At 41.8% G+C, this 26,520-nt stretch overlaps 1 protein-coding gene across 1 annotated transcript in view; it reads right to left on the minus strand.

Annotated features, from left to right (window-relative positions):
- Positions 1-26,520, minus strand: part of PLXNC1 (plexin C1) — a 144,453-nt gene that overhangs the window by 57,922 nt on the left and 60,011 nt on the right. The window contains exons 6-11 of the mRNA XM_012775273.3: positions 20,309-20,456; positions 16,433-16,520; positions 14,398-14,500; positions 14,161-14,256; positions 3,707-3,846; positions 509-688 (exon numbers count right to left, since the gene is read on the minus strand). Coding sequence (XP_012630727.2) covers positions 509-688; positions 3,707-3,846; positions 14,161-14,256; positions 14,398-14,500; positions 16,433-16,520; positions 20,309-20,456 — 755 coding nt within the window. The remainder of the gene's footprint in view (positions 1-508; positions 689-3,706; positions 3,847-14,160; positions 14,257-14,397; positions 14,501-16,432; positions 16,521-20,308; positions 20,457-26,520) is intronic.

Raw genomic sequence — 26,520 nt, forward strand, 5'->3', positions numbered from 1 at the left:
GGATTCACCTGGAAGAGTTCATTTTGGAATTTTCATCTTTCTCTTACGGAACATCTTTAAAATGCTGATACTGGTTCTCATTTTGATAGTTTCCAATATTTCCCCAAAGATCTTAAAATAGCTTATTCTAATGGTTATAAAATGAAATTTGTAAGAAAGAAGCTTTTTATCATGAGTAGGAGTGGCACAAAGTGAAGAGTGTTACATATTGGTATCAGAAACCTAGGCTAGGAATAGCTACTTAAATTGAACAAATATTTTGGTAGCGAGTTTCCTGGTAGCCAAGGTGAAGAGAAAAACAGGATGTGCTCATAGTGTTCACTGTGACAATGGAAATCAACCAGCTTGGCAGGTATGCGTTTTACTAGGAGTAAATCCTGAGAGGAACCCTGTGAGAGGAATTTAGAATGACTGATATTTCTGAATTTCTTTGAGCGAAATCCATGGTCTTTATGCATATGACCCTTAACCACAATGGGAAAAAAAATATTAGGAATCTAGAAAGTACCTGATCCAGGTGGTAGAAGGAAATATACGGGAACAGTGTGGTAGAGCAATGTAGGATAAGAATCCCACGGAAGAGCAATTCCCCCCGTCAAACTGGATACACACATCCTTCATTTCCTTCCGGCTTGATGGAAGAGAGAATTTCATGTGGGTGTCATTTAGCACGTGGTTAACCTGTATCCTAGAAAGAGGTAGAAAACAACTCTTACATGACACAGACACTTAGCACAGTTGATTACCCAAGGTGATAGTGTATGAATCGCACTTGAACTACAACCCTTTGCGAACAGCTGCAGGGAACTACTTACCCAGCTTGGGTATTATTTGGGGCTGAGTTCCTCTTTCTTTTGCACATTTTTATCTTTGCATTTGCATTTCCCTTAGAAGTGGTAAAGGGAGGAGATGTGACCATAACCCTCGAGAAGCCCCAAGAAAAAGCAGAACATGGACCCAATAAACTATACTAAGAATTCTGGTTAATTTTGTTAAGTATGATAATGGCACGATTCTTATCTGCTAGAGATATACTGAAGTATCTATGAGTGAAAGGATACAGTGGCTGGGTATATGCTTTTTTTTTTTTTTGAGACAGAGTCTCGCTCTGTTGCCCAGAGTACAGTGCCATGGCATCAGCCTAGCTCACAGCAACCTCAAACTCCTTGGCTCAAGTGATCCTTCTGCCTCAGCCTCCCGAGTAGCTGGGACTACAGGCATGCGCCACCATGCCCGGCTAATTTTTTTCTATATATTTTTAGTTGGCCAATTAATTTCTTTCTATTTTTAGTAGAGACGGGGTCTTGCTCTTGCTTAGGCTGGTTTCGAACTCTTGACCTTGAGCGCTCCGCCTGCCTTGGCCTCCCAGAGTGCTAGGATTACAGGCATGAGCCACCGCGCCCAGCCTGAGTATATGCTTTTAAGAAACTCCAGCTGCTATTCCATCCTCCATACCCCACCCCCAAAACCCAGACAAGATAGATGAAAGAAGATTGGCAAAATGTTGATATATTTTGAAGCTGGAGATGAGTACAGAGAGGTTCGTTCCACTCATCTCTCTTGTATATGTGTGAAATTTTCCATAATAAAAATCTTTAAAAAGCAAGAAAAGAAAAGAAATCCCAGTCAAGCACTGGGAGGGCAGAGCTCAACCCCAGACAGAGATAAGAATTCTGCCATTCAAAGAGCAGAGAGCTATGCCAAGAGCCCAGGGGTCTCAGAATCAATTTGCATCGCGGCCAACCTGCCCAGGGCTAAGGAGCCTCCAGGCTGGGAATTAGCTGGGCCTGTCCAGGGTGCTTCTGATATCCTGTGGGACTTGGTCCTTCATGGCCTTCTAGAGTCAAAGCAAAGCCTTCTGCCATGTTCCCTCTGTAACCTGCAGCATCCTCTGTGTGTACAATGACCCTCTAACGCACAAATCATTAAGGCTGGGGTGCGTCTGACTAATGCTCAGTATAATTATGCTACAGGAGACTCTATTATTACTACTTAAAGGACATGTGCATGGTTATTAACTGTAATGCTATTACCCTTACAAAAAGGCAAATTCAAAAACGTTTGAGTCAATTCGTACTTATACCACGTCAGAGGTGCCTTTTAAAGTTTATACTCAGAGCAAAGTTTAAGGAAATGCATGGCAAAATAGCTAATCGCTAAAATTCAAACTTGTTTATAAATTTTGGAAAGAGAGTGGTGGGAATGTAGGTCAGTCCACTATTATATTTTTCTCTTTAAAATAATTACACATTTTAAAAATGCCATATTAAAAGAGTTTGGGATTACGGTATGGGCTCAGATACAGGATTAACTGAGTATTATGTTGACTGCTCATGAACTTGGGTTCACCACACAGATGTGGTTACTGAAATGCTCCATGCAGAAAGGCCTCTTAGTCATCTAATTTAATAACTGCAGTATCTTAAGACACATTCGGAATTAAAGTGAGAGCATAAAGAGTCAGAAATGGGTAATGCTCTGAAAAACTACTTATTTTCCAAGAAGTTGATTGCCTTGCAGTGAATACACAGGTGTCTAACCTCACAGATTTCGCTACACAAAATGAAAGATTTTTGCAATACGGTATTTAGCCGAGATAAACGGCACCCAAAAAACCTATGTTGCATAGATACAGCCTCTAATGTGTGCTTGATAATTCCGGCAAATAGCAGAGCACAGGAGAGCCACCAATGAGCAGCTTTTCCCATCAAGATCACAGATATTCCAAATTCACTGCTACTAGGGGCAGGGCATGGCAGTGATGTGCGGCAAATGAATTAAAACAGAAGTGCAGTAAATAAGCATGGCAGATTAGAATGCTGTACAAATCTGTTTTAGTTGTTAAAAACCAAAACATCACGCTTCAGCAGATTGTCTAAAATGCATTTCCATGATGAAAATAATCTCAGTATGATACTTCATGTAGACTGTAACATCTTTTACTTCAAATTAGCCCAAACTTATAAAAGTTAACAAGCAGAAGACTCAAAGAATGTGTTGCGTTATTATTATTATATCTCTCTTTTGGGGAGGGAAGTAACAATTTGCCCAAGAACATCAGTGGGAAAAACTTTTTTCCCAAAGTTCCACTGATAGGATGAGTTGGGGAAAGAGGTCATAGAAACAATGGAGTTCAAGAAGTACATTGACAAGACATTTATGCTTGGGTGTTTTGTTCTTTTTCCTACTAATGTTTATATATGATAGTAATTTAATTATTGGAGACCGAAACCAGTAAAGAGCAGGCTACAAAGAATAAAAGTTCCACATAAGATGGATCTGCAAGTTTCTTTTTTCAACTTTGAGTAGCACATTGGAAGAGTTGTTCCATAAGATCCTCCATGAAATTCTGAGTGCTCAACTATTTTTCTAAATGCATCATCTCAAAAATGATGTGTGCTACCCTATATACTTGATTTTGTTACCAAAAAAGAATCAAGATCCCAAACAGGCAACATTCTGAAATTATTGTGTACTGAGGTTTTTTAGGGGTGACACAGGGTAGATTCTGTCACAACACATTTCAGATTTGTTGTTCAAATTATTTGACTTATTAGAATTATATCAAATACTCAGACTAATCGGTCCACTTTGGTGCATGGAAATGGACTTGACAATATAAAGGTTATATCCTTTCGCGTAGGTTTTAGCTTTACATTATCGAGGATAAGTGACTGAGTTGAATAAAACTAGTATTTCCACTTACACATCCTTATCACAAGTACTGGTTCCTTTCAGGATCATTGTGATGTTCGACGCCCGGGTGAAGTTTGCTCCTGTAACTATGACGTTACTTTTCCCTAAGGTTGATACTTTCTGTGGCTCAATGGACTTAATGTAGAAGACCTATTGGAAAGAAAAGAGTAAAACACGAGATCAAAGCTAAGAAATGGCATCGTTCCAAAAAAAAAAAAATCTGTTTATGTGCTGCAGTTAGAAGAAATCACTGGGAAATTACAACATTTTGCAAACACAAGCAGACAGTGTTTAATGAAATCAATGAATTCAAGGAAGAGTGCTGGAGATTCATGTCTCTCAACATGTGACAGCATGAGGTCGAACCAATTAGTCTTTGTCTCACAAGACAGTCGAAAATATAGTTGAAGAGCCTGACATTCTGTCTGAAGAGGGAGGTGTCACTAGAGTTTTGAAAACGCTCACTGCCTTACGGCCTCCAGAGGCTCGTGATTTAAGCAAAATAAAGGAAAAGGAAAGGAGTCCATTGAGCGGAGGCCAATGACAGACTCATCATGAAGGTGAAATAAATGTCATTCCAGATAAATTGGATTCCCAAGAAAGCAGTTCATATTTTTTTTTTTCAGTTAGGCTATTTATATAAAGCAGTACACTGAGTACACTTGTGTGGGGGGGAAACCCCAAAACCTCAAGAAATCAATCTGCTCGGCGACCTAATATCAAACAGTTAGAGGCCTAGACCATTGTGGCCAACCGTTTCTTTCCCACGGTTTTCAGATACCACAAGCTCCTTCTTGCTACCCAGTTACAGGCCTTATCAAGCCTACGTGTCCCTGGGAGTCACCTGAGGCTTAGCCTCACATCATATAGGCAAATGCCACCTCACTTCTCCATTTGCAACATCTAATCAATTTCCCCCTTTTAGAAACAAAGGCTTTCATTTGATGGCAAAAGAATCATTTTCCCTTTTCCCAGGACAAAACAATCCTGATTTCTTTAGCTTTCCTCCTACAGATGTTACTGTCTATCATTTTGATCACTTCATTGTCCTTTCGTAGATCATTTCCGGCAAGTCTGTATTCTTCTAGAATATGGTGACCAAAGCAGGACGTAAGATCCTAAGAGTCTGGCTAATGTAAAGCACCGCAGATCGTTAGCATGCGTGAACATTAGACACATTTGGTATTTGAAAATGACCCAAAGGTCCAGAGATGCTGAATCATGTGACATTTGGCCAAACCAGAAACGCTGAGTGCATCCACTCGGAGGACCAAGTCCAGGAGGGAGCCACTGCAGAGCTCCCGTGATGTCCAACACCTGCCTAACACCTGCTCCTTCTTCTTCTTCTTCTTTTTTTTTTTGAGACAGAGTCTCGTTTTGTTGCCCAGGCTAGAGTGAGTGCCGTGGCGTCAGCCTAGCTCACAGCAACCTCAAACTCCTGGGCTCAAGCGATCCTCCTGCCTTAGCCTCCCTAGGAGCTTGGGACTACAGGCATGTGCCACCATGCCCAGCTAATTTTTTCTATATATATTAGTTGGCCAATTAATTTCTTTCTATTTATAGTAGAGACAGGGGTCTCGCTCTTGCTCAGGCTGGTCTCGAACTCCTGACCTCAAGCAATCCACCCGTCTCGGCCTCCCAGAGTGCTGGGATTACAGGCGTGAGCCACCGCCTGCTTCTTGAAGCAACGGAGTAGCCCCTGCTCCTCTGTGTGTGCAACGCTCATCAAGATGCCAAGCTGGGCCGCTGGGGCCGGCCGTGCTGCGGAGACCCCGTGTCCTCCGCCTGCTCCCCAGCACGCACAGGCGCCGTGCGGCACAGCAGCTCCCATCACTCATCGACGCTTTGGATTGGTTTTGCAGATTGAGGTAAATTCACCGTTAGTGTCATCACAGCCGTGATGTAACGTGACAGAGAATTGATCTCAGCAGCAGAATTTATTTTAATCACTTTGTAAAGGACTTCAGCCCCGTATTTATAGAATCACTAAGGGTCACTTTAATTATTCTGTTATACTTGACTGCATTTTATGGGGGAAATTATCTGCTAGAGTGGTACTTGGAATGGGGGGATTAGCAAAGACTTCAAGATAAATCTCTCGCAAATGTCAAGTGTGTGTTATATGGCGAAAGGCTCACTCTTTGCTCTTGCACGGTGGCAGCTAAGAGAACAAGTATTTATTGAGCACCTACAGGGTCCTCAGGCCGGCACTAGATGGCGTGGGGGGCGCGTGATCTACGTGTGCGCTACATCAGGAGTTGGCAAGCCACCGCCTGGGGGCCAAAGCCTGTCTACTACCTGTTTTGGTGTGACCCATGGGAAAAAAAAATGTCAAAAGAAGAATAATATTTCATGACATAGGAGAACACACGAAATTCAGGTTTCAGCGTCCATAAGTACCCGTCTGTGTAGCGTCTCCGGCTGCTTTTGCACTACAGCGGCAGCAGGGAGTAGCTGTAAGGGAGACCACACGGCCGGCAAAGCCTAAAATGTTTACTGTCTGGCTCTCTGTAGAAAACACTTGCCGACCTCTGCTCTAGAGGAGTCCACTGTCTTCTTAGGGAGGAGAGAGAGAATTTGTTTTAATTTTTTAATGTAAACTTCAGTGCAGACTCAACATTTACCTGCAGGTCAACTATGACTGCCGGGTTTCTTCTCTTTCTAGACAGTCCTCCCCACTTCTTGTATTTATACTGTTGATGTGTGCTCAAGCAAAATTTCCAAACATGCCAAGTAAATGCTACTTCTCTACTCTCAGTAGAGGATAAAGAGAGCCTTGTAACTAACATGAAAAAGATTGTGTAAGGGAGTTATAGTCTGCTCCTTAAATGGCTCGACAAACACCATCAGAGGGCCGGCTACATCATCTGATTAACTTTTTATTTCCCTGAGTAGAGCCAGCCTGGCTCCTTCAAAAGGATTTCATCTTAAAGCCTTATTGTTTAGAGAAGTGTCCCTTGGCTGCCCGGGGTGGAATCCAGCCCTGGACTATCTCGTGAAAGCAGATGCTTCCAGTCTGCTTTCAAAGAGGGTCAGATTAGTTGTCTTTTGTTTGCTGGTAGAACCTCTCTTAATCTTCATAAGTGGGTTAAAGAGCTACCAAGTGCCCCCCCCCCAAATAAATAGGCAGGTATAAGGAAATGTAAAAGAAAAAAAAACGATAGGGGGGTAGGGCAGCAACAGTTCTTAGAATTACATTTTCTATTTTTACTTCTAAAGATTTTGAAAAATCCAATACAGACAAAAAGACAAAGAACGATCTCCCCAAAAGGTTTGACACATTCAATATTTTAGATCAATATTTGTATTTTAATCAAGAGTTGATTCAGGACCTGACATAAAGTAGCCAGCCCCACAAGCTGACACACAGAAGGGGTTAATTTAAAAACATAATCGAGCTTGACACAAAGAGACAATCTCTTACAGCCCTAAAGTGAGATCTGTCCCTCACCCTATGTCCAAGGATTTCCATATATCAAATCAAAATACCATTGACTGTGACCACCATAGCTCTATGTTGTCCAGCAATTAACATTACAATAGTCTACTTCCTGTTAGTTACATCTTAAAGACTTAAGGGTTATTTGTAAATGGCTGCACAATTTGAGATTATTTAATGACATACTACGAGCTCTGGTTTTCACTCTCTATTTTGTCTAAGAAAGCACATTAGAAACTGGCTAATTAGGTGATTTATATAATACCCAATTATTTTTATTTTTTTATTTTTAACTAAGTCATTACAAGATATCAGAAATAGCACAACCACTAAGAACTAGTTATCTTTGAAAAGGTCTAAGAGGATTTCTCCTGACAGTAAGAGTAGCTTTTGTGAAGTCTGACGTCAACACAATTCAAATTACCATGACATTAATGGAGAAAATACTGCTATGATTGAAAAGAATATTGGAAAGAGGTGCATTAGGAAGGCTCAGTTTATTAAGACCAAATTGTACTCTATTAATCTGTTACAAAAAAAAGTCTGAATATAGCAAAGCTCTCTGTAGGCCTGGACCTGAATCAACACTCAGTAAAACGTCTCTCAGATTTTCACTCATGAAATTAGTTCAAACAGGACTGGATAAAAAGTCCCATGGATTCAAAACCAGCTGGAAATCTGAAACCAAAGGACATTAGAGAGATGAAAGGTAGCACAACTAATTAAAGGAAAGTGTCCTGTAGGGCCCTACAGGGGTGAGTATTTGGTTCAGAATTATTTAACATCTTTGTTAATGACTGAGAAGAGGACGGAAGTAATGTATTAACAAAATGTATAAACCGAGAAGAGTGCTAACCAGCATTGGAGACGGGAAAGCGTAAAAGGAAGTGAGATATGGAAAGAAAACAGCAACATGCAATTCCACCAAAGGAAAATTAGAGAGTTAAAGGGAACAAAAAGGCTATTCATTTGATGCTCAGCTGCCGGGGCAAATGTCTCTGCACGGGGCCCCTTGTGCAGGCGCCAGGGAACTTGGGGACTGTCAATAGTTAGCAATGCCTCCTGACAGAGACCTGGGGACTTCCAGGGACACGAGGACAGACAAGTGCCCTGTGGGAAGAGATCAAGACTCAAGCGAAGATGACCTGGCCCAGGGTTGGGCTGCCAAGGCCACCTCCTGAAGGGCCATTGAGCCTTCTGAGTGTGGCCCCTCAGGACTGGACGGGGCGACCAGGACTCCATGACCTTAAGCATCTCATTCCCCGATTCCAACTTAAACCCAACCCTTACAATCCACCCCTGGGCCAAGTTTCAACGTGAGCGTGTAATTCTTGCTGCTCTCTCTGCTAGGGGCCTCAGTTGCCCAGCTAAGCCTCTTCTGCCCTCCCTGTCTTGGAGACAATGCCCAGCCCTGCCTGGGTCTGACTCCTTCCCTCTGACCACACCCCAACCTACCCCTCTCCGCCCTCCTCTTTGATGCTAACCCACTCCCCACACAGCCTGGCCAAGGCTGTAGGTCTTGCTCCCTCCCGCAGGCTTGGACATCCTAATGCCAAGAGAAGCCGGTATGAGTTCCCTCCCTTCCACACTGACTTGTGTCAGAAACACTACACGGTTTAACCCTTGTATATATTCAATATAGGTCAGCCAATGTAGGGTAGTGGTTAAAACTGTGTTGAGTCAGATTCCCTGAGTTCAAATCTCTTATCCATTGTTTATTACCTGCTTACTCTCTCTCAGCCAAAATTTCCTTGCCTATAAAATGGGGAAAATAGGTCCATTGTGAGGCTTAAATAAATACTCCGAGCTCAGGGCGTAGCAAAGGCTTAACAAATATCAGCTACCACTATTCAATTTAGTATATTCTGGAATTCTTTCTTATATCTTTTTGTGTTATACACAGTCAACTGTTTCATGAAAATGAATCTTACTTCCTCCAAAATAGCGTAAGTTCTAAAATGTAAGCTCCATGTGGACACACATTTTGCCTGCCTTTCTAGCACATAGTAGTCGCTCAATAAACACATTTCGAATGAATGCTGCAGTATCTAGCACAGTACTAGGCCCATAGAAGCTACTCAACAAGGTATATGTAAAATTTAATTTCCCTTTTGAAAGCAAGGTCCTCAAAAGAGTTCACTTGGATTGCCTGTGAGAAATTAAAATGCATATTCAAATGTGAGGGAGGAAGAGGAGAGGAGACTGCAAAGGAAGAGAAAGAAAGAATAATTTGAATGTAAATTCCTCAAGAGCAGGAGGCATGGCTTCGTATGGTTTATTTCTGCCCTATAGCGGTGAACATATTGAGCGTAATAACAAATACTAGAATGACATCATATCATAGATCTTCGTAATCTTTCCTTGAATGCACGAAAGAGAGGGCAGCTATCTCTGCTGTCAGTGGCTGAAGGCACCATGTATAAGATCGTTAAGAAATAGAAAGAAAAGTGATTAGGGCAGAGGGACAGGGCCAGTGATCCCTGACATGGTTTTACTGCTAAATGTGTTGGGGAAGGGAGGAGGGAGAGACAGACAGACACTGGCTTTTATATCTGAAAATGCTCTTCATCCAAGGTCCTATGGAGATTTTTGAGCTTGTTTCCCTATTTTGGTAATGTTTTTCCTTAATGTAGCCTCCTTGGTAGGGGACAGCACGTGTTTCTGGATCAGGGTGTCGGGAGGGGTGGGTCTTGGGGCCATGAAACGGTGTGAGGGCTACTGGCCCAACTGGGATTGAACCAGAACTTGCCTCATAAGTACCACATCCTTGGGTGGGCGAATTCATACATTACACAAAAAGTCCTGAATAGCATTCCATTGCCACTGAAGAACACAGTTAAAATTCCTAGGGCTGGTACGTAAGGCCCTGTACATGCAGACCCCAGGGTCATTTCAATCTATGTCGCATAATTTCCTGCATCCTCTTTGACAGCCAAATTGAATTATTAGCATTTCCTCTAATGGGTGTCCTGGAATTCTCTGGCCCCTTCCATCCCCACCCTCCCCTTTTGCTCATGTTTGTTCCTCTGATTAGAACACACACATTCACCTGCCTGTTCCTCAAAGGTGGGCTGAAATGCCATCTCCATCAACGAATCCATCCAGACACCAAAGACTTAACCAACCACACGGATTGTTTTTAACTGCCAGGCACTGGGCTTAAACAAACAGAAAGGGCCCAGGCACAGAGAGGCTCTCTGGTTTGTATGCTTTCAGGTACTTTCCCTATGTTAACATTTTGAAAAAATCTTGTCATTTATGTACTCATAGATAAGATTCTTGAGATTGATGGCTAGAGATGGGCCTGATTTGTGTCCTTCTCATGGTATCCATGGAGCTCAGCATGATGGCATCTGATAGGTGCTTAATGGAGGTGCCACCTCCGGGAAGAATCAACCCAAGTTCAGGATCCTAGAAGCCTAGGACTGGGCCTGCACCATTCCTGGCACCCGGCACGTTGGCAGCACTCGGTACATAGGTCATGTGGGATGATGAATTAAAACAAAGCTACCAATGGCCTCTCTGGTAGGAAAAGAGTTGCAAAGATATTGGGTGCTTCGTCCAAGGCCGACGGGAGAACCCAAAGTGGAAACCAGAACGCTATACATGCCACCAGATAATGAAAGACAGCAGTGTCTCACAGAGCATGAGAAATCCCTCCTGTGAAAATAACACTCCATTCCCTACCAGACAAAAGAGAGACTCTGTTCTGAGTCACATATTTAAAGAAAACATTTCAGCATCAACAAAATGTCTTTCTCCAAACTCAGAAAGGTAATCTACAGAGAAGCACTGAAGACAGATCCAGGCTTTTGTTTCATTTCAGCCTCCTCCTTCTCTTTTGGCGACCCTAGTTCTTTTAACCACAGTTCAAAAGGTGCTGAGAGACTCAACACAGGAAACCAGGAGGTAGTGACTTTTTTTTTTTTCTTTAAAATAAAAGAAGTTTAAAAAGCCACTGCCTGGACCTCAACGTGGCAATAGAAAGGAACGAATTATTGATACATAAAAGAACTAGGATGAATTTCCAGAGAATTATGTTGAGTTTAAAAAGCCAATCCCCCAAAGAGTACATCTGGATGATTCCATTTATGTGAAATTCTCTAAATGACAAAATTACAGAAATGGAGAACAGATTGGTGGTTGCCAGGCGTCAGAGATGGGGAGTGGGAGGGAGGAGGGAAGTGGGTGTGACCATAAAAGGGCAACCCAGGGAGCCTCACGATGATGGGGCTTCTGTGTCTTGACTGCTGTCAACGCCAGTGTCCCGGCTGTGACACTGTGCTAGGTTTTGCAAGGTGTTACTGCCGAAGGAAGCTGGGTATAAGACACAAGCCTTATTTCCTTACAACTACAGGTGAATCTACACTTTATTTCAAAATTAAATGTTTATATTTTTCTGAAATAATCTTGAAAAAGGAGAACAAGGACTCACACTTCCTGATTTCAAAATTCACTGCAAGGCTATACTAATCCAACGGCAAGCATGGCACCAGATGCATAGACCAATAGGATAGAAGAAAGAACCCAGAAATAAACCCACACATACATGGTCAAATGATTTTCAATGTGGGTGCCAAGACCATTCAATGGGAAAAGAACATTCTTTTTTAATAAACAGTGCTGGGAAAATTAGATATCCATATGCAAAAGGATGAAGTTGGGCCCTTACCTTACACCAAAGATTAATTTGAAGTGGGTCAAAAACTAAAATATAAAAGCTAAAAATCTTTAGAGGTAAACATAGTGGGAAAGCTTCATCATATTGGATTTGGCAATGATTTCTTGGACCTGACACGAAAAGCACAGGCAATAACAGAAAAAAACAACAGTTGAATTGGGCTTCATCAAAATGAAAAGCTTCTGTACATTATAGGACACAATCAACAGAATGAAAAGTCAGCCTATGGAATGGGAGATATATCCCAAGCAAATGATATATCTGATAAGTGGTTGATATCCAGAATATATAAAGAACTCCTATAATTCAACAACAAAAAACCAAATAGCTTGGTTTAAAAATGGGCAAAGGACTTGATTAGACATTTCTCCAAGGAATATATACAAATGGCCAGCAGGCATAAAAAGATGCCCAACATCACTGATTATTAGGAAAATGCAAATCAAAACTACCATGAGATACCACCTCACACTTGTTAGGATGGCTCCTCTGGAAAAAAATCAGAAAATAACAAGGGTTGGCTGGGATGTGGAGAACCTGGAACCCTCGTATACTGTTGGTGGGAATGTAAAATGGTACAGCTGCTATGGAAAACAGTATGGTGGTTCCTCAAAGAATTAAAAATAGAATTACCATATAATCCAACAATCCCACCTCTGGGCCTATTCCCAAAAGAACTATTTTCAAACTATTTCAAACTATTCTCAAAGAAATAGTTGTACACCCGTGGCAGCATCACTCACAATAGCTCACAAAATGTGGAAACAATCCAAGTGTTCGTCGACAGTTGAATGGATAATCAAAATGTGCTGTATACATACCCTGGAATATTATTCAATCCTAAAAAGGAAGGGAATTCTGCCCCATGCTACCACATGGATGAACCTCGAGGACATTATGCTAAGTGAAATAAGCCAGTCACAAAAAGACAAAGACTGTATGATTCCATTTATATCAGGTACCTAGAGTAGTCAAATTCATAGACAGAAAATAGAATGGTGGTTTACCAGGGGCTTGGGGAAAGAGAGATGAGAAGCTTTTATTCAATGAAAATAGAGTTTCAGTTTTACATGATGAAAAGTGTTCTGACAATTGGCTGCACAACAATGTGAATATAGTTAACAGTATTGAACTGTACGCTTAGAAATAGTAAAAAGGGTAAATTTTATGTTATGTGTATTTTATCAAAATTTAGAAAATTGAAACAACAAAGTTTAAATTCAAAAGAAAAAGCCACTGTCTCCCTGAACCAAGGCCCTGTCACTATGTCTCAGTTTTACAAACCAATGGGATAAGAAAAGTAACCCATCACTTAATAAAACCTTGAAGACTTTTAAAGTCTGAAGATATTGGCACACCAGGCTTTTCTAATGCCTTTAATTAACTTCATAATCCATTTTGATCCACATTCCCTCCGCCTGTTACTTAATTCAGCTAAAGTTACTAAGAACTTTTCAGTAATGATTAAAAATGTGCTACTTATGTATGTTGGCACTTGACCTTAGACAGTAGCAAGTGGAGAAGTCAAAGTCATGAAATACAAAACTGAGCCTGTTCTTCCCAGGGCTGTTGTTTCTCATTTGCCTGCTCCTACTGGACCCCAAGGTTAATGAGAGCAGGACTTATCCTTTTTTTTGTTTGTTTTTCACCACGTACAGATGCTCGATGAATTTTAGCCGACTAAGTGAAGCTCTGAGCATGATCACTTATGTTCTGCCTGGAAATATTTATGTTGTCACATCCGCTCTTTTCAAATAAAACCAACATGTGAGCTTGGTGATTTACTATGAAGAAAATAATAAAAATTTCCAAGGAAATTTCATTTTCAAGAAGGGGAGAGAGAAGTACATATTCTGTAATAACTCTTTGTTTTAGCACTATGAACTACTGGTTCGATGTCTCTACAGAGAAAGAAAAAAAAACCCAATCTAATCAAGGTTAGTTTGCAGACTTTGCATAGACCCCATCCATGCACCTCACTCCCAGAAATGCAGTCATAATATGTGGTTCAAGTTGAAATCCCTTCAGGTGGTATGCTATTCCTCCTTCTAACTCTCCCCGAGTGAGCCACAAAGTCACCTTAAAAATTGTACTTCTACCAGAACAACATCATTTTTCATAATTACAGAGTTTTAATTTCTTTTATGTGAATATGCAGCCTCTGATATATTGAGCCAATTAAGTGAAACTTGGTTAAAAACCAAAGATAAAAAAGGGAATTTTGGTATAAAGTAAAATAGAGAAATTTTTTTTTTTTTTTGAGGAACCCAAATTGGTAGGAGTAGTTGTCATTGTCATTGAAAGGGAGGGTTTTTCCATCATTCAAACAAAAACGGGGCCTGACCTGTGCACCCTGGCCGGTTCTGTTACCCTCAATCGCCTTGGGTCTTCCTCCTCCCGAAGTCCTGGATGACTTCTCAGCAGCCCCTGGACATTGTTCCTGAAATGGAGAACATCCCGTCAACATCCTAGTGGGCGGCAAAGTCAAGGTGTGAAACAAACCCAAAGGACAGGGCTGGGCTGAGTGGTCACATACATTTATTTTTGGTTAAACCTTAGAATACCAACAATGTCACCTTACCTGGTTTCTCCAATAATCGGAAGGGTCACAGGCTATGAAGGGGTGGATACACCTTCTCTGACTCTTACACCAAGCACAGCCAGTTCCAATGCACACTGGGCATCTGGCAACACAGAAAACCGACTTACTCCCTCCATTTTTAGGGAAATGTTCATCTTCTAGAATTTCCCTCTGTGGTGCAGCATGCAAGCACTCAAAAGATTAAAAAAAAAAAAAAAATCTCTGGGCAGACTGCGAGGAACCAGGAGGAGAGCGGACAGTCCTTTGAGGCTGGGCGGAGAGGACTGACTCTGTGGCCTGCTCTGGGAAGCCCTCCGGTTGATGGACTGTAATCACACCTGCAAGGGTGTTGCCATGGAAACCTGAAGCTGGGCTCACCTGCTGGTCTGTAGATAGCAGGAACCCAGCGACTTTGTTTCTGAATCCAGTTCTGCTATTTGTCCCCCCTCAGGTAAGTCCCCCTGGAGACTGAGCTCTGTCCCCGCCCCCACCCCTCCCAGCAAGGCCTCCTTCACTGAAGATGTGAAACAGAAAGTGTCACCTGGCAGGCACAGGGAACGGGGTGGCGGTGTTTGCTTTATAATCAAATTAAGGAAGAACTGTGTCTACCAATCAGATCACGCATCATGCATGGGCAACCGTGGAGGACTTGAAAAGCTCTTACGAGAGTGACTGGACTTAAAGAAGGAATGGTAAAAAGGGGATCGGGGCTGGTGTGTAGCCAAGGGAGGCCAGAGGGGACAGCAAGGGGGGCCGGTCAGGGTGAGGGGAGACCCAGTCTGTATTTTCTATGTTCTCTAAGAAATGCTGCAGCACTCTGAGATTCGGGCCTGCAGAAACTGCAGTTCTGATGGGAGGAGAAAACTCAGACTGGCTTCTGTACGCACAGGCCACCTGTGTGAGCCACAGCAGGTCTGTGGCTTGCGTGGGCGTCCTGCCCCCTCAGGTGTGATGGCTGTGCTACGAGCTTCCCTCGCAGGAAGCAGTCACCTACCGAAAGGGCACTGGTGCTCTGGGGGTGGGGACCTGGGCTTCAGGTCTCTTCTTAATTACCGAGTTGTGGGACCTGGGGCATGTCACTTCCTTTCATCTGGCCTCTAAATCTGGGCATCAGGGGAGCTACATTATCTTTCAACTCCCTTTGAGCTATCAAGATCTCTTTAATTCTCCCCCTTTTTTTCCTATTTTCATGGACTTCTGAGGCTTTCTCTATAAAGTTTTGTACTTTTCCTCCCCAAATTCCTTCTGTTACTTAGACCTAATTGAGCCAGGCCTTGTGGGAGAGAGGAGGGGCTCTGGAGCAGCCTCCCAACTCAGCTTCAAGTTCAAATTCCCCACAGAAACAACGGTTCCCAGGCCAGGCCAAAAGAATCCCACATTTGGTGCTCACACAAGTGGTCATCGAACCTCCACTCACACGGCTGCCCGCTGTTTCCATGGGGACCTCCATCCCAACTTCCAACTGGAAAGTCAGGCCCCTGAGAAACACATTTCCTCTGTCTTCTGTCTGCTTTAGAAGCAAGGAGTGAGGTGTGGCCCTAACTCAGGGGTGTACGTAGCTCAAAGGGGTCACAGGTGGTGAAAGAGGGGTGGGACAGAAAGGACATGTTCTTTTGGTGAAAGAGACTTTCTGTTGACCTTCTCAAGTCTGACTTCTCCTCACTCCATGCTCAGGCCTTCTCATTCTGCCCAAACTCTAGACACCATTCTGAGTTGGGAGAACCTATGGCGCCCCTTCTTCTGTCCTCGCTTCAAGTCTGCCTCTCGGTCTTAATTTAGGAAAATAAATGTCCCTGTTGGCGTGAACACTCAAGCACAGTGGTTGTCTCCTTGGCGGCTGTAGCTTACTTGCCAGGGCCTGGCCGAGCCAGCTGGGCTGGTTAGCTCTGGGGCCCTCCTGCCTCCCGTTTAGGCCATGCTCCAAAAGGCACTTTGGAAAGTTCTATTCCACCAAAGAGTTCTTTAGGCAATTGAGGAGTAAGACAAATAAATAAGACCAATGAGAGAATATTCAAATTTCAAATAAAAATCTTACTCTCTTAATGATGAGCAGTTGGTAAAGTTGAATCTGTCTGATAAATTCCAAGAACCGAAGGAGAATGTCACGTTGACAACTAAAACATCTGGAGCGAAGAGGGGAGAAAAAGTCATTTATGGTGGATTCCTGCTATAGTCGAGCATAGCTGTAAACGCAAAAAAATAAATATTTTTGCCTCGTCTGCAGAGTGGGCGGGGGTGTGCCAGCTGTTTGCTAACATTTCAATCAGTATGTGGTTCCTTCCCCGTGGGCCCCTCACGTCAGGCAGCCGGAGTGCACGGCGCGAGCCTCCGAACAGACTGAGCCCAACTCCAGTTCCAAGCCTCCCATGGATAATCACTAGGAAAAAAGCCATTTTACAGCTCATTTACATCTCATACTCTCCCTGGGATCACTATCTCAGCTTGTAATTGGCCAAGGCATAAGAATAAAACAAGTCACCGAGCAAGAAGTGCCTAGAACATGAAAACTGGAACATTTGCAAGGAAAGCCTGTACCTTCAGAAAAAAATCCATGCTACAAATATTTACTTAACAAACTCTGAACCATAGTTCCCTTGATATTCTTGGAGTCAACTATCGCCGAATCTAGGATGCAGGTTTTCTTATTTGCTTTTGAAAACCTACCCATTGGTAAGAAAACCCTAAAAGAATAAAATAGGAAGGATGAAAAACTCTACTAAATCAGCGTTAGAGAAATGTAGTATTTCCTTTATCTCCGTAAATATATACACTATCAAGGTGGTGATTCCCAAACCCAGCTGTCTATCAGAATCACTTGGGTAATTTATGAAAATACAGATTCCAGGGCCATGCTCCTAGATAGTCTGCTTTAACAGGCCTGGGGTGGGTCCAGAAGCTGTGGTTGGAATGTTCCCCATGGAACACTTGTAGAGAGCCAGGTTGGGGTGCCCTAGCCCAGAGTAGCACCTTCCAAATCCTGTTCTGTCCAGGCACCAGTGCTGGTAAGAAGGTGTTAACATCTTCTTCCTTTTATGAGTTCGTGGGGAGAGTAGATGGTGCTTTTTGAATTCAAGTCTTGACAAATAAGTAGGGCCTGACTTTGCTGGCACCCCTCATTTGATGACTAAAATTTAAGAAAATCTAAGAATGTGTACTTTAAGGTATTTCTCCATAGCAATAAATTCCCCCTGAAAGCCAGAATTCCACATGAAATTCTGCTCACATAAGCAGGTGAAATGATAATGTTCTGTTCTAAAGGTGAGGAGGTTTGGGGAGCTGGCGTGACCCCTTGGCAAGAGCATCTGAGCAGACACTTGACAAATGTTAGCAGAAGGAACATATGGGCAGTAAGCACCGAGGGACTCTACAAGTGTCCAGTGATGAAGACTGCAAAAGCCATACTTTTCCAAGCACCAAATCTGAACAAAACATTATTTGCAAATATTGCAAGGAAGTGAATTTTCATGGTCTCTGCTCTGGAAGAATTTACAGTTATTCTAGAAGAAGTAAAATAACTTAGGGGGAAAAAAACCACAATGATGACAGCACAGTCAAAGAAACACCATATGAATGTTCTGAGCTCCACATAGTTCCTGGGTACCAAGATAGGGGTGCCCGTGGAGGACCAACGGGGTGCTAGAATGATAGAGGCATTCTACAGATTCATACAGAATCTGGCCAGGCCATATTAAAGAGGTGACTTTTCCCAATATTTCAAAGCAGAAGGGAAAGAGGACTTGGTGAAAAGGGTGAGGCCATTCTAGGCTTGAAGAAGGCCATGGACAAAGGTTTGGCAATGACCGCTGCTGGCTGTGTACAAGAAGTGGGAAGTGAATTTGTTTGCCTGCTCAAAATATGCAAGATAATCAGAAAAGGGCAGGTGAAGGGTTGGGTGCAATCAATGTAGGCTTTAAAAGCAACCAACTAACTTTACAAGGTGATCTCAAATATTTCAGAAGTGTATTTAATAGGTGAGCAAGATCTGCATTTCAATGACCAGAATTAACCAGAAGTACATCATAGTGTGGACAGAGTAAAATGGGAAATTGAGCTGATTTTCCAAGCACTTCAGACCCAAACAACCACCATGAGCCCAGTGGCTGGGAGGCATTTTTAAATTCATGACTCTGGCCTGGTGCATCAAATTCCCTTTTGAGGGGTTTAAAATCAATTGAGTGCCATGGTCTCAATGCTAGTGTCTTCCCAAAATTCATACATTGAGATCTAATACCCAATGTGATAATAGCAAGATGTGGGGACTTTGGGAAATGATTAAATCACGAGGGCTGCACCCAAGTGGGATAAGCATCTGTATAAAAGAGGCCTCAGAGAGCTCCCTTAGCCCTTCTGCCACGTGGGGACGCAGCACAAGGCACCACCTGCATACAGCTTTTACCAGGCCCCGACTCTGCTGGCGCCTTGATCTTGAACTTCCCAGCCACCAGAGTTGTAAGTAATACATTTCTATTGTTTGTAAATTACCCAGTCAAAAAATAGTTTGTTATAGCAGCCCGGAGGGACTAAGACATTGGGCAACTCCAGTTCTCACCAAAGAACTCAACTCCATTAATGATCGTCACCCATCCTAGGAGGCCGGTGCCTTGAACTTAACTCTACTTCCAGTCTTTCGCATCTGAAGAGACTGGAGAATGCCCAGACTGCCCCCGCTGTGCCTCCTAACCACGTCCTGCTCCTGTCCCCTTCTCTCCGTCTCACGGGCTTTCACTCCAGCTCCCACATGCCCTCTCACCCGGACCACTGTCACAGCTTTCCTACCTGACACTTTGGAACTCAAGTCTTTCACTCTCTCACTTCTCTGGTCTGTTCTCCACCTTCGGCCATTCGTTCATTCATTCATCAAACAGTTATTGATTATAAATGGCTACATTGTGCCAGGCACGGTTCTAAGCACAGCAGCAAAGTCCCCACCCTCACAGGGCTTACATTCCAGGAAGAGACAGACACCAGCCTCCAGCTTAAGCCTTTTGTCCTCTCGTCACAGGTCCTGGGACTGAGTCTGTAGTTCACAGGGCCCCTTGTGGTCCCCTGGCTGCCTCCTTTGGTGTCCATTTTCCCTCTGCTTTCCACCTTCCTCTATCCCATGTGCCTTAGCCATACAGAATCTCTTGTTCTTTGAACAAAGATTTTCTCTCCTTCTGGCTGTCACACAGGTTGGTCTGTGCCTGGAATACTCTTCCCCTCCTCTTTGTGTGGCTCAGCTCTGCTACTGCAGTCATGTCTGCACATCCCTTACCCCAGGAAGCTTTCCTTGTCTTCTCCCCCAGTCCCAAGTCCCTTAGGTACCTTTTTCATGTGCTTCTGTGGTACTCTGTATTCCCTGCATTTACACATGGCATTGCAATGAGCTGTTTATTATCTCTGCTCCTACAGGCTGTAAATACTGTGAGCAAGGACCAGCTCAGTCTTTTTCATCACTGTAGCCCTAGCACCTAGCATAGTGCCTCCCACACAGGAGATGTTCAATAAATACTTCCTGCATGAAGGAATGATGACTGCAATGAACTTGAGCTGATAGAACACTGCCAGTTATATTTTCTCCTCTCACCTAGGGCGTCCCTTGCTTTTCAGATCTCTGAATTATCAGAACCATCTGGGCGGAGCAGCCCAGTGGTGTCTGCCTTTACTGCATTCTCCTGTCCAGCTTGCCCTCCTCTGTCCCTGTCTAGTCACATCTGATGGTAGGGTTCTGGAATCGAGGAATGAAGTAGAGCAGAGATGAGCAGGACCCAGGGGAAAAGTGGGGACCAGCAGGTGGGGAGAGAGTTGAGTCTACAGTGGGGGAACTGTTCAGGCTCCCTGTTATTTAAATGTGTTTCCTTGGGCAATCCAAACCCAGAAAGCTCTCCTGCTTTCTTGACTTTGTGACAAAAACCCAGAAGAGCCCACCTACCTTTGTAGATGGCCCTGGTGGGGATGCTGCAGGTGCAGGTCCGGTTTGGCTGGCTTTTGCCCTGGCACAGCTCCCTGCTGGTGTCTGCGTTCCGCACCACACACTTCGAGTGTCTTGGAGAGAAGCTTCCTGCCATTGTCACCACGGTCTGTGTGGGGAAGACGACACAGGAAAAACTAATGGTTTCTGCATCATTTCCATCCACTTTTGAGCCTCACATGAACTCACCCTTTGACCTGCCACTGGAAGCAGAATATCTCAAAGGAACCGATGTAAAGAAGAGATATTTTATTGGCTCTTTTTGTAAATAGCCTATTTCTATTCTTTGACCGTTTTTTTGGCTTTGTGTATAGTTTTCTTATCAATTTTAAGGAGCTGTCTGCATAGTGTAGATATTAATCTTTATCTATCATATTTCCGACACATATGTTTTCCTAGTCTACTGTTTGTCTCCTAACTTTTGTTTGTGGCATCTTCTACCCTTACACAATGTGTTCTTCTGTAATCAAATACAGGGTTTCTTGTCTTGGCTCTAAAGTGCTTCCCAAAATCTAGCTTACAGACAAATATAAAATGGTTCCAACGTCATTATTGTTTTATTTTTTAAACTTATATGTTCAATCCATCTGGAATTTATTTTTATATATAGTGTGAGAGAAGGGTCCAACTTTATTTTTATCCAGATGGATAATCAGTTATGTCTATAACCATTTATTAAAAAAAACAAACCTCCTTCTCCCACTGAAATGAAATACCACTTTGTCATATATTAAATTACTGTATATCTGGAATCTATTTCTGAACCCTACTCTGTTCTGATAATCTATTGATCTACTTCTATTCCAATTTCATCAAGTTTTTACTACCATGATTTTAAATATACTTAGTATCTGATAAGGCAAATCTCTTCTTCTTTATATTTATTTTCATAATTTTCTTAGCATTTCCTAGATATTACTTATCCATATGAACTTTAAGATCATTTTATCCAAAGGAGTTCAGAGGACTATGAGTCTAACTAGAATTGTATTAAATATATGCCTTAATGTTAGAAAAAATTTTATCTTTGTGCTATTAAGTATTCCCATCCAAACACATGACATTTTTTTTTCATCTGTTCTCTTTGATCCAGGGTTCATTTAAGAGGATGTGCCTTGATCTCACAGGTATTAAGAAACATTTGTCAACTATTCCTTATTGCTAATATTATTAGATAATAGTTAAAGAAGATGGCCTGTGAAATCTACTTTTAAAATCAGTTAAGATTTTATTTGTGGCGAAACCTACAATCAGATTTGGGAGGAGGGTGTATCTGTGTGTAAATGTGTGTGTATTTGTATATGTACAGGGATACGTGAGTATATACATGTGTGTATATGTACATAAGGGACACAAAAAGAAAATCTTGAAATTTCCCCAAAGCAACTTTTCCCCAAAGAAATTATCCAAAGGAACAAGGCAGCCGGTCTCCTGTTCAGAAGGAAAATTAAGGGAAGTAATATGCCAGTGGTGGGCTCCTTTTGCATGAGGTGCATGGGGGGTCTGGTGAGAAAGGGAGCTAAGCGCAGGGAAGCTGGGAGTGGAGGAAGTGGTAACCTTATCACCGACTGTGAAGAGCCACAGTCTAGACGACCTGAAAAGTGGCCATCTTCCGTCATACTGCTGACTTCCGCCCAGACTTTCTACATTGCCACCTAAGACTCTGCTGTCGCCCTCGTTCTCTGATAAGCTCACTAAGTCCACTCTAGGCCCTGGGGGTCACCTCCATCTTACCATTTCCAAGAACTTCTGTTACTGGGCCATAGAATCACTCCGGGAGACGGCAAGGTCTTTCAGTCCACTCCATCTGGACTGAAGTCCAGCCATCTCTAGGGGACCCGAGCCTAGAGGCAAACCCCAAACCATTTCTGCTAGCTCATCTTCAACAAATGGCTGAGCTCTCACTCACACTAATATCTCCATCCCTGCATTTATGTCTGCACCACCCATCTTAGCACACGATCACATATTATCTTCTATGCATATACAAGGGCTGTCTGGAAAGTATCCAGCCATGAAACCATTCTCATCATGTTAACAATGGCTGGACACTTTGCGGACCGCCCTTGTTTGTCTTAAATTGAATCCATTGCCCAATCGTAACGAGAGTATCGAAACGTTTTTAAAAATCCTGTTTTTAACAACTCTTATAAATTTTCCACGTTTCCTTCGAGTTCTCACATACATTGTTTTTACATAACTGTAAACATGATTCCATCTATTTATTCCATAAGTATTTATCCAGCTCCTAATATACGCCAAGTGCTGCACAAGGTATCGATTACATCTGTGAACCAAACAGCTACAGTCTTTGCCCTCAAAGAGCTTAAAGACTAGAAGTACAGAGCATTCTACCAGACTAAAACAGGAGGGCCACACAGATGATCAAGAGATCATTGAGAGATGACAGAAGCCTGAGCTAGGATGATACAGTGGAAATAGAAAGACTGGACAGAGTCAAGGCTAGAGGTTAGAGGTAGCGTGGGTCAGGATTGGACGTGGGATGTGGATTCAGAGGATGTTGGTAGCCGATGGATGGATGGATGGAGATAGGAACCACATACTGGATGGGACACACGGAAGGAGAGGCAGACTTTGGGTAGAAGATTCAAGATTTCTATTTTGGATGTATTTTGTTCAAGATACTGGTACGATAATGAAAAGGGTATGTCAAATTGGACAGGGCCCAGAGATACGAGGAGCCACCTGGGCTGGAGATCAACATATAGGTAATTTATAAAGTCATGGGAGTGGATAGGATTGTCTACAGACAAATTATAGAGTAAGAAGAGAGGAAGAGCCCAAAGTGGGCCTTAAACAGCTTCAGCATTTAGAGTCAGGAAAAGAAGGAGCCAGCAAGGGAGGCTGAGGCATGGCCAGAGAGAAGGAAAGTGTGGGGAGGGGTTGCCACGGAAGGGCAACGGAAAGGAGGGTTTCAAGAATACCACCCATCGGTCAAGTAAGACGAGGACTTCGTAGCATCTGCCGGAGTGGCTACAGGGAGTTCCCTGGTGAACTTAGAACAGGTTCAGGGGAAGAGTGGGGCAGAAGCCAGGTTGGAGTTGCTCTGAAAAGCAGAGAGTGTGTTTTTTTAGGTGCAGTGGAAGGAGAGAGTAGCAAGCACTATTAATGAAGGCATTAATATTTTTTGTGTGACTCTGGGTCCCAGGCGAGTGTGGTTAAAAAGGTGAAGCTTTCGCTTAATAAACCCAACATGGGAATCCTTCCCAGGTTGATGGTGCTTTCTTGAACCAAGCTGGCTAAAGAAGGAGTAAAGGCACAGAGGGTCAGATGGGACACAGAGGCAGTGGCGTGTCAACTTCTATCCATGGGGCCAAAGAACTACGTGCTACGTGACATTCCATCAGGCCGACATCCCGTGTCATACCTAACGGTTCTCCTCAACGGTTGCTCAATGATTTGGTTATTTTCAGGTTACCAATTCTATAAATGCTACTGCAAGAGGAACTTCTGGCTTACGGTTTTCCTTCTTTCAAGTTACTTCCTCAGGATTCTAAGCCTGAAATTAGTGCTTCAAACAGAATGAATATATTTATGACTTTTGAAGCACCCTGCCAAATTGCTTTCCAAAAAGGTTGTGCTAATTGGCATCACCAACACTGGGTGTTAGCATAGCTTATTATCACTTTAATTTGTATTTATTTGAAAACTAGTGAGGTTGAACATATTTCCATATTTATATCTGCTTTCTGAATCTCCACTGGTGAGAATAGTTGCTTTTGCCCACTTACTTTTTGGTGTCTTGATGTTTTTCTTTTTAATTTTTCCTAGCTTTATTAGCTTATAATTAATATTTTGTTTGTGGCAAATATTTTCCTGAAGTGTGCTTTAGTTAACTCTCGTTTTCTGTTGTGTAGATTTTTTTAAAAAGGAAATTACGTACATGAATATTTTTATTTTGTTATTATATACTACATTGCTTCAGAGGTAAGCAAATTATACTTCCAAAGTATCTGATGTTCAGTTCTATTTTCTGTTAGTTCTTATGTGAGTTAGATTTCTATATGAATTTCTTAATTAGTCTAAATTTTATTTTTATATTTAATGTACAATCTGAACTAAATTATGTTTCCATAGTATAAGCCAGTTATCTCAACACTTTTATGAAATAATCCTTTTGTTTCCCTTTATTTTATGATATCTGATCTTTGAAATTTTTATACCTATTTGTGAGCTTTCTACTATATTCTATAGATCTGTATTCCTATTTTTGAACCAGAATCTTGGATTAAGTTATTGTTGATATCTATGTATTTATCTATCTACCTATCATGTTTACAATCTAATGGGAATGGGCTTGACGGAATAAATCTTTTTTCAGAATATATTTTGGATATTTTTTTATTAGTTCATGTTATTCTAGATAAATTTTGTATTAATTTTAAGAAAATACCCATTCAAAATTCACTGGAATTACATGAAATCTAGAAAAATAGGTTGAGGTAGAAGTGACATTTTTATAGTATCTTCCCACCAATAAATATAGAATGTGTCTAGCTATATTCAAGATATTGTCCATATCTTCCAAGAAAATACCTTGTATATTTTTATTTATACTTATGCTTTTAATTGTTAAGTTTTCACTATGATGAATTATAAATAGCCCTAATAGACTACTGTTCTGCTATTTAATTCCTATTAGAAAGAATGGCTTAAGCTAAGCTGTTCAAAGTCCAAATCACTATTTTTGGTAGCTGTCTCCAAAGTGTATCTCCTAGTAAAAATGATTTTAAAATATAGGATATATACCTCACTGTTAATGTCTGAATATTTGTTGTTTTTATGAAAAGAACCTTTCAGTAATTGAAGTTAAAAGTCTGTTTTAACTGACATGTAGTAAGGCTATTGATATTTGCATATTGATTCAACATTCATTACTTCATTTAACTTTTAGTCATTTGAATAATTTTTAAGAATAATATATTTAGATTTTGCAGACATGTGGCCACTTCAGATTAGCAAATAAGGGTATTTTGGTATATTTCATTCCAATAATTATTTCTATTAGTTGTTTCTTGTGTTACTGCACTGACTGAACTTTAAAAACAACGTCAATAGTATCAGTGACAGTGGAATTCCTTGTTTTAGTTCTGATTTGTAGTGTCTCTCCTTTAAAAGCTGCATTGTTTGTAAGAAGTATTAAATAATTTTATCCCTACATCTTTTCTATTTCTATGAGTATAAGCCATTTTGACTGAATGTTAAAATCTCTTTCTTGGTATACAAACATATATTATTTTACATAATGCAAAAATGGTATCATCTCTTAGGTCCTTTTTAGTGTCTATGTATGTGAGGCTTTTTTCTGTCCTCTTTTTTTTACTTATCTCTGCCTTCCTTCTCTACCATATTGGTCATTCTACCAGAGGGGCCCATATTTACAACCTCTTATGAATTTTCCCATATTTTTCTCCGTGCTCAAATAATCAGGTAGAGACATATATACTCAAACATATATAGGGGTATTTTTTAAATCAATATAAGATCATGTAATGCATACTTTCCTGCATCTTGCTGTTTTTACTCAATCAAACCTCACAGAAATCCCTCCAGGACAACTGGAATTGCTCTAATTATTTCTTTTTAATGCCGATCCCATAGTGAGTATGTGGATGTACTATCTTTTAATTGTTTTGTGCAAAGAAACAAAGCTTCTTGTGAACAGAGGTTCTGTATTATATGGGTGTTATTCTGTACCTACAAAGTTACTAGAATGTTACTAAGCATGTGATAGGCAGTTAGCAAATACACTTTGAATCGAGCCAATAGATTGCACAGGGGACAACCATAGACTGCCATCTCCTTAGATCAGGGTTGGGTATTATTTATTTACACAAAGACTTGAGACTTTTAGGTAAGTCATAGAGGGCCTTAAGGATAGGAAATATTTTGCAATAACAGGATCAAGAGGTAGAGTCAGATGTCTTTTCAACACTATTAAAATGGTCAGTCCAAAGTTGGTTTCAAAGAATGGCTTTGATCAAATTATTAAATTCTTATCTCCTTTACTTTGAGAGTGACAGTGGGCTGGAGAGAGTGAGGTAATGGCTGTGTGGGAAGCCTCTGGGAGGGTTAGGATCAACCACAGCTGGACTCAGGGCAGGGAAGAAAGCACTAGTGGTTGTTTGGGTGGCAAGCATTTTTTGAAATGT

This window comes from Microcebus murinus, chromosome 10 (assembly GCF_040939455.1).
Source record: "Microcebus murinus isolate Inina chromosome 10, M.murinus_Inina_mat1.0, whole genome shotgun sequence".
NCBI lineage: Eukaryota > Metazoa > Chordata > Mammalia > Primates > Cheirogaleidae > Microcebus > Microcebus murinus.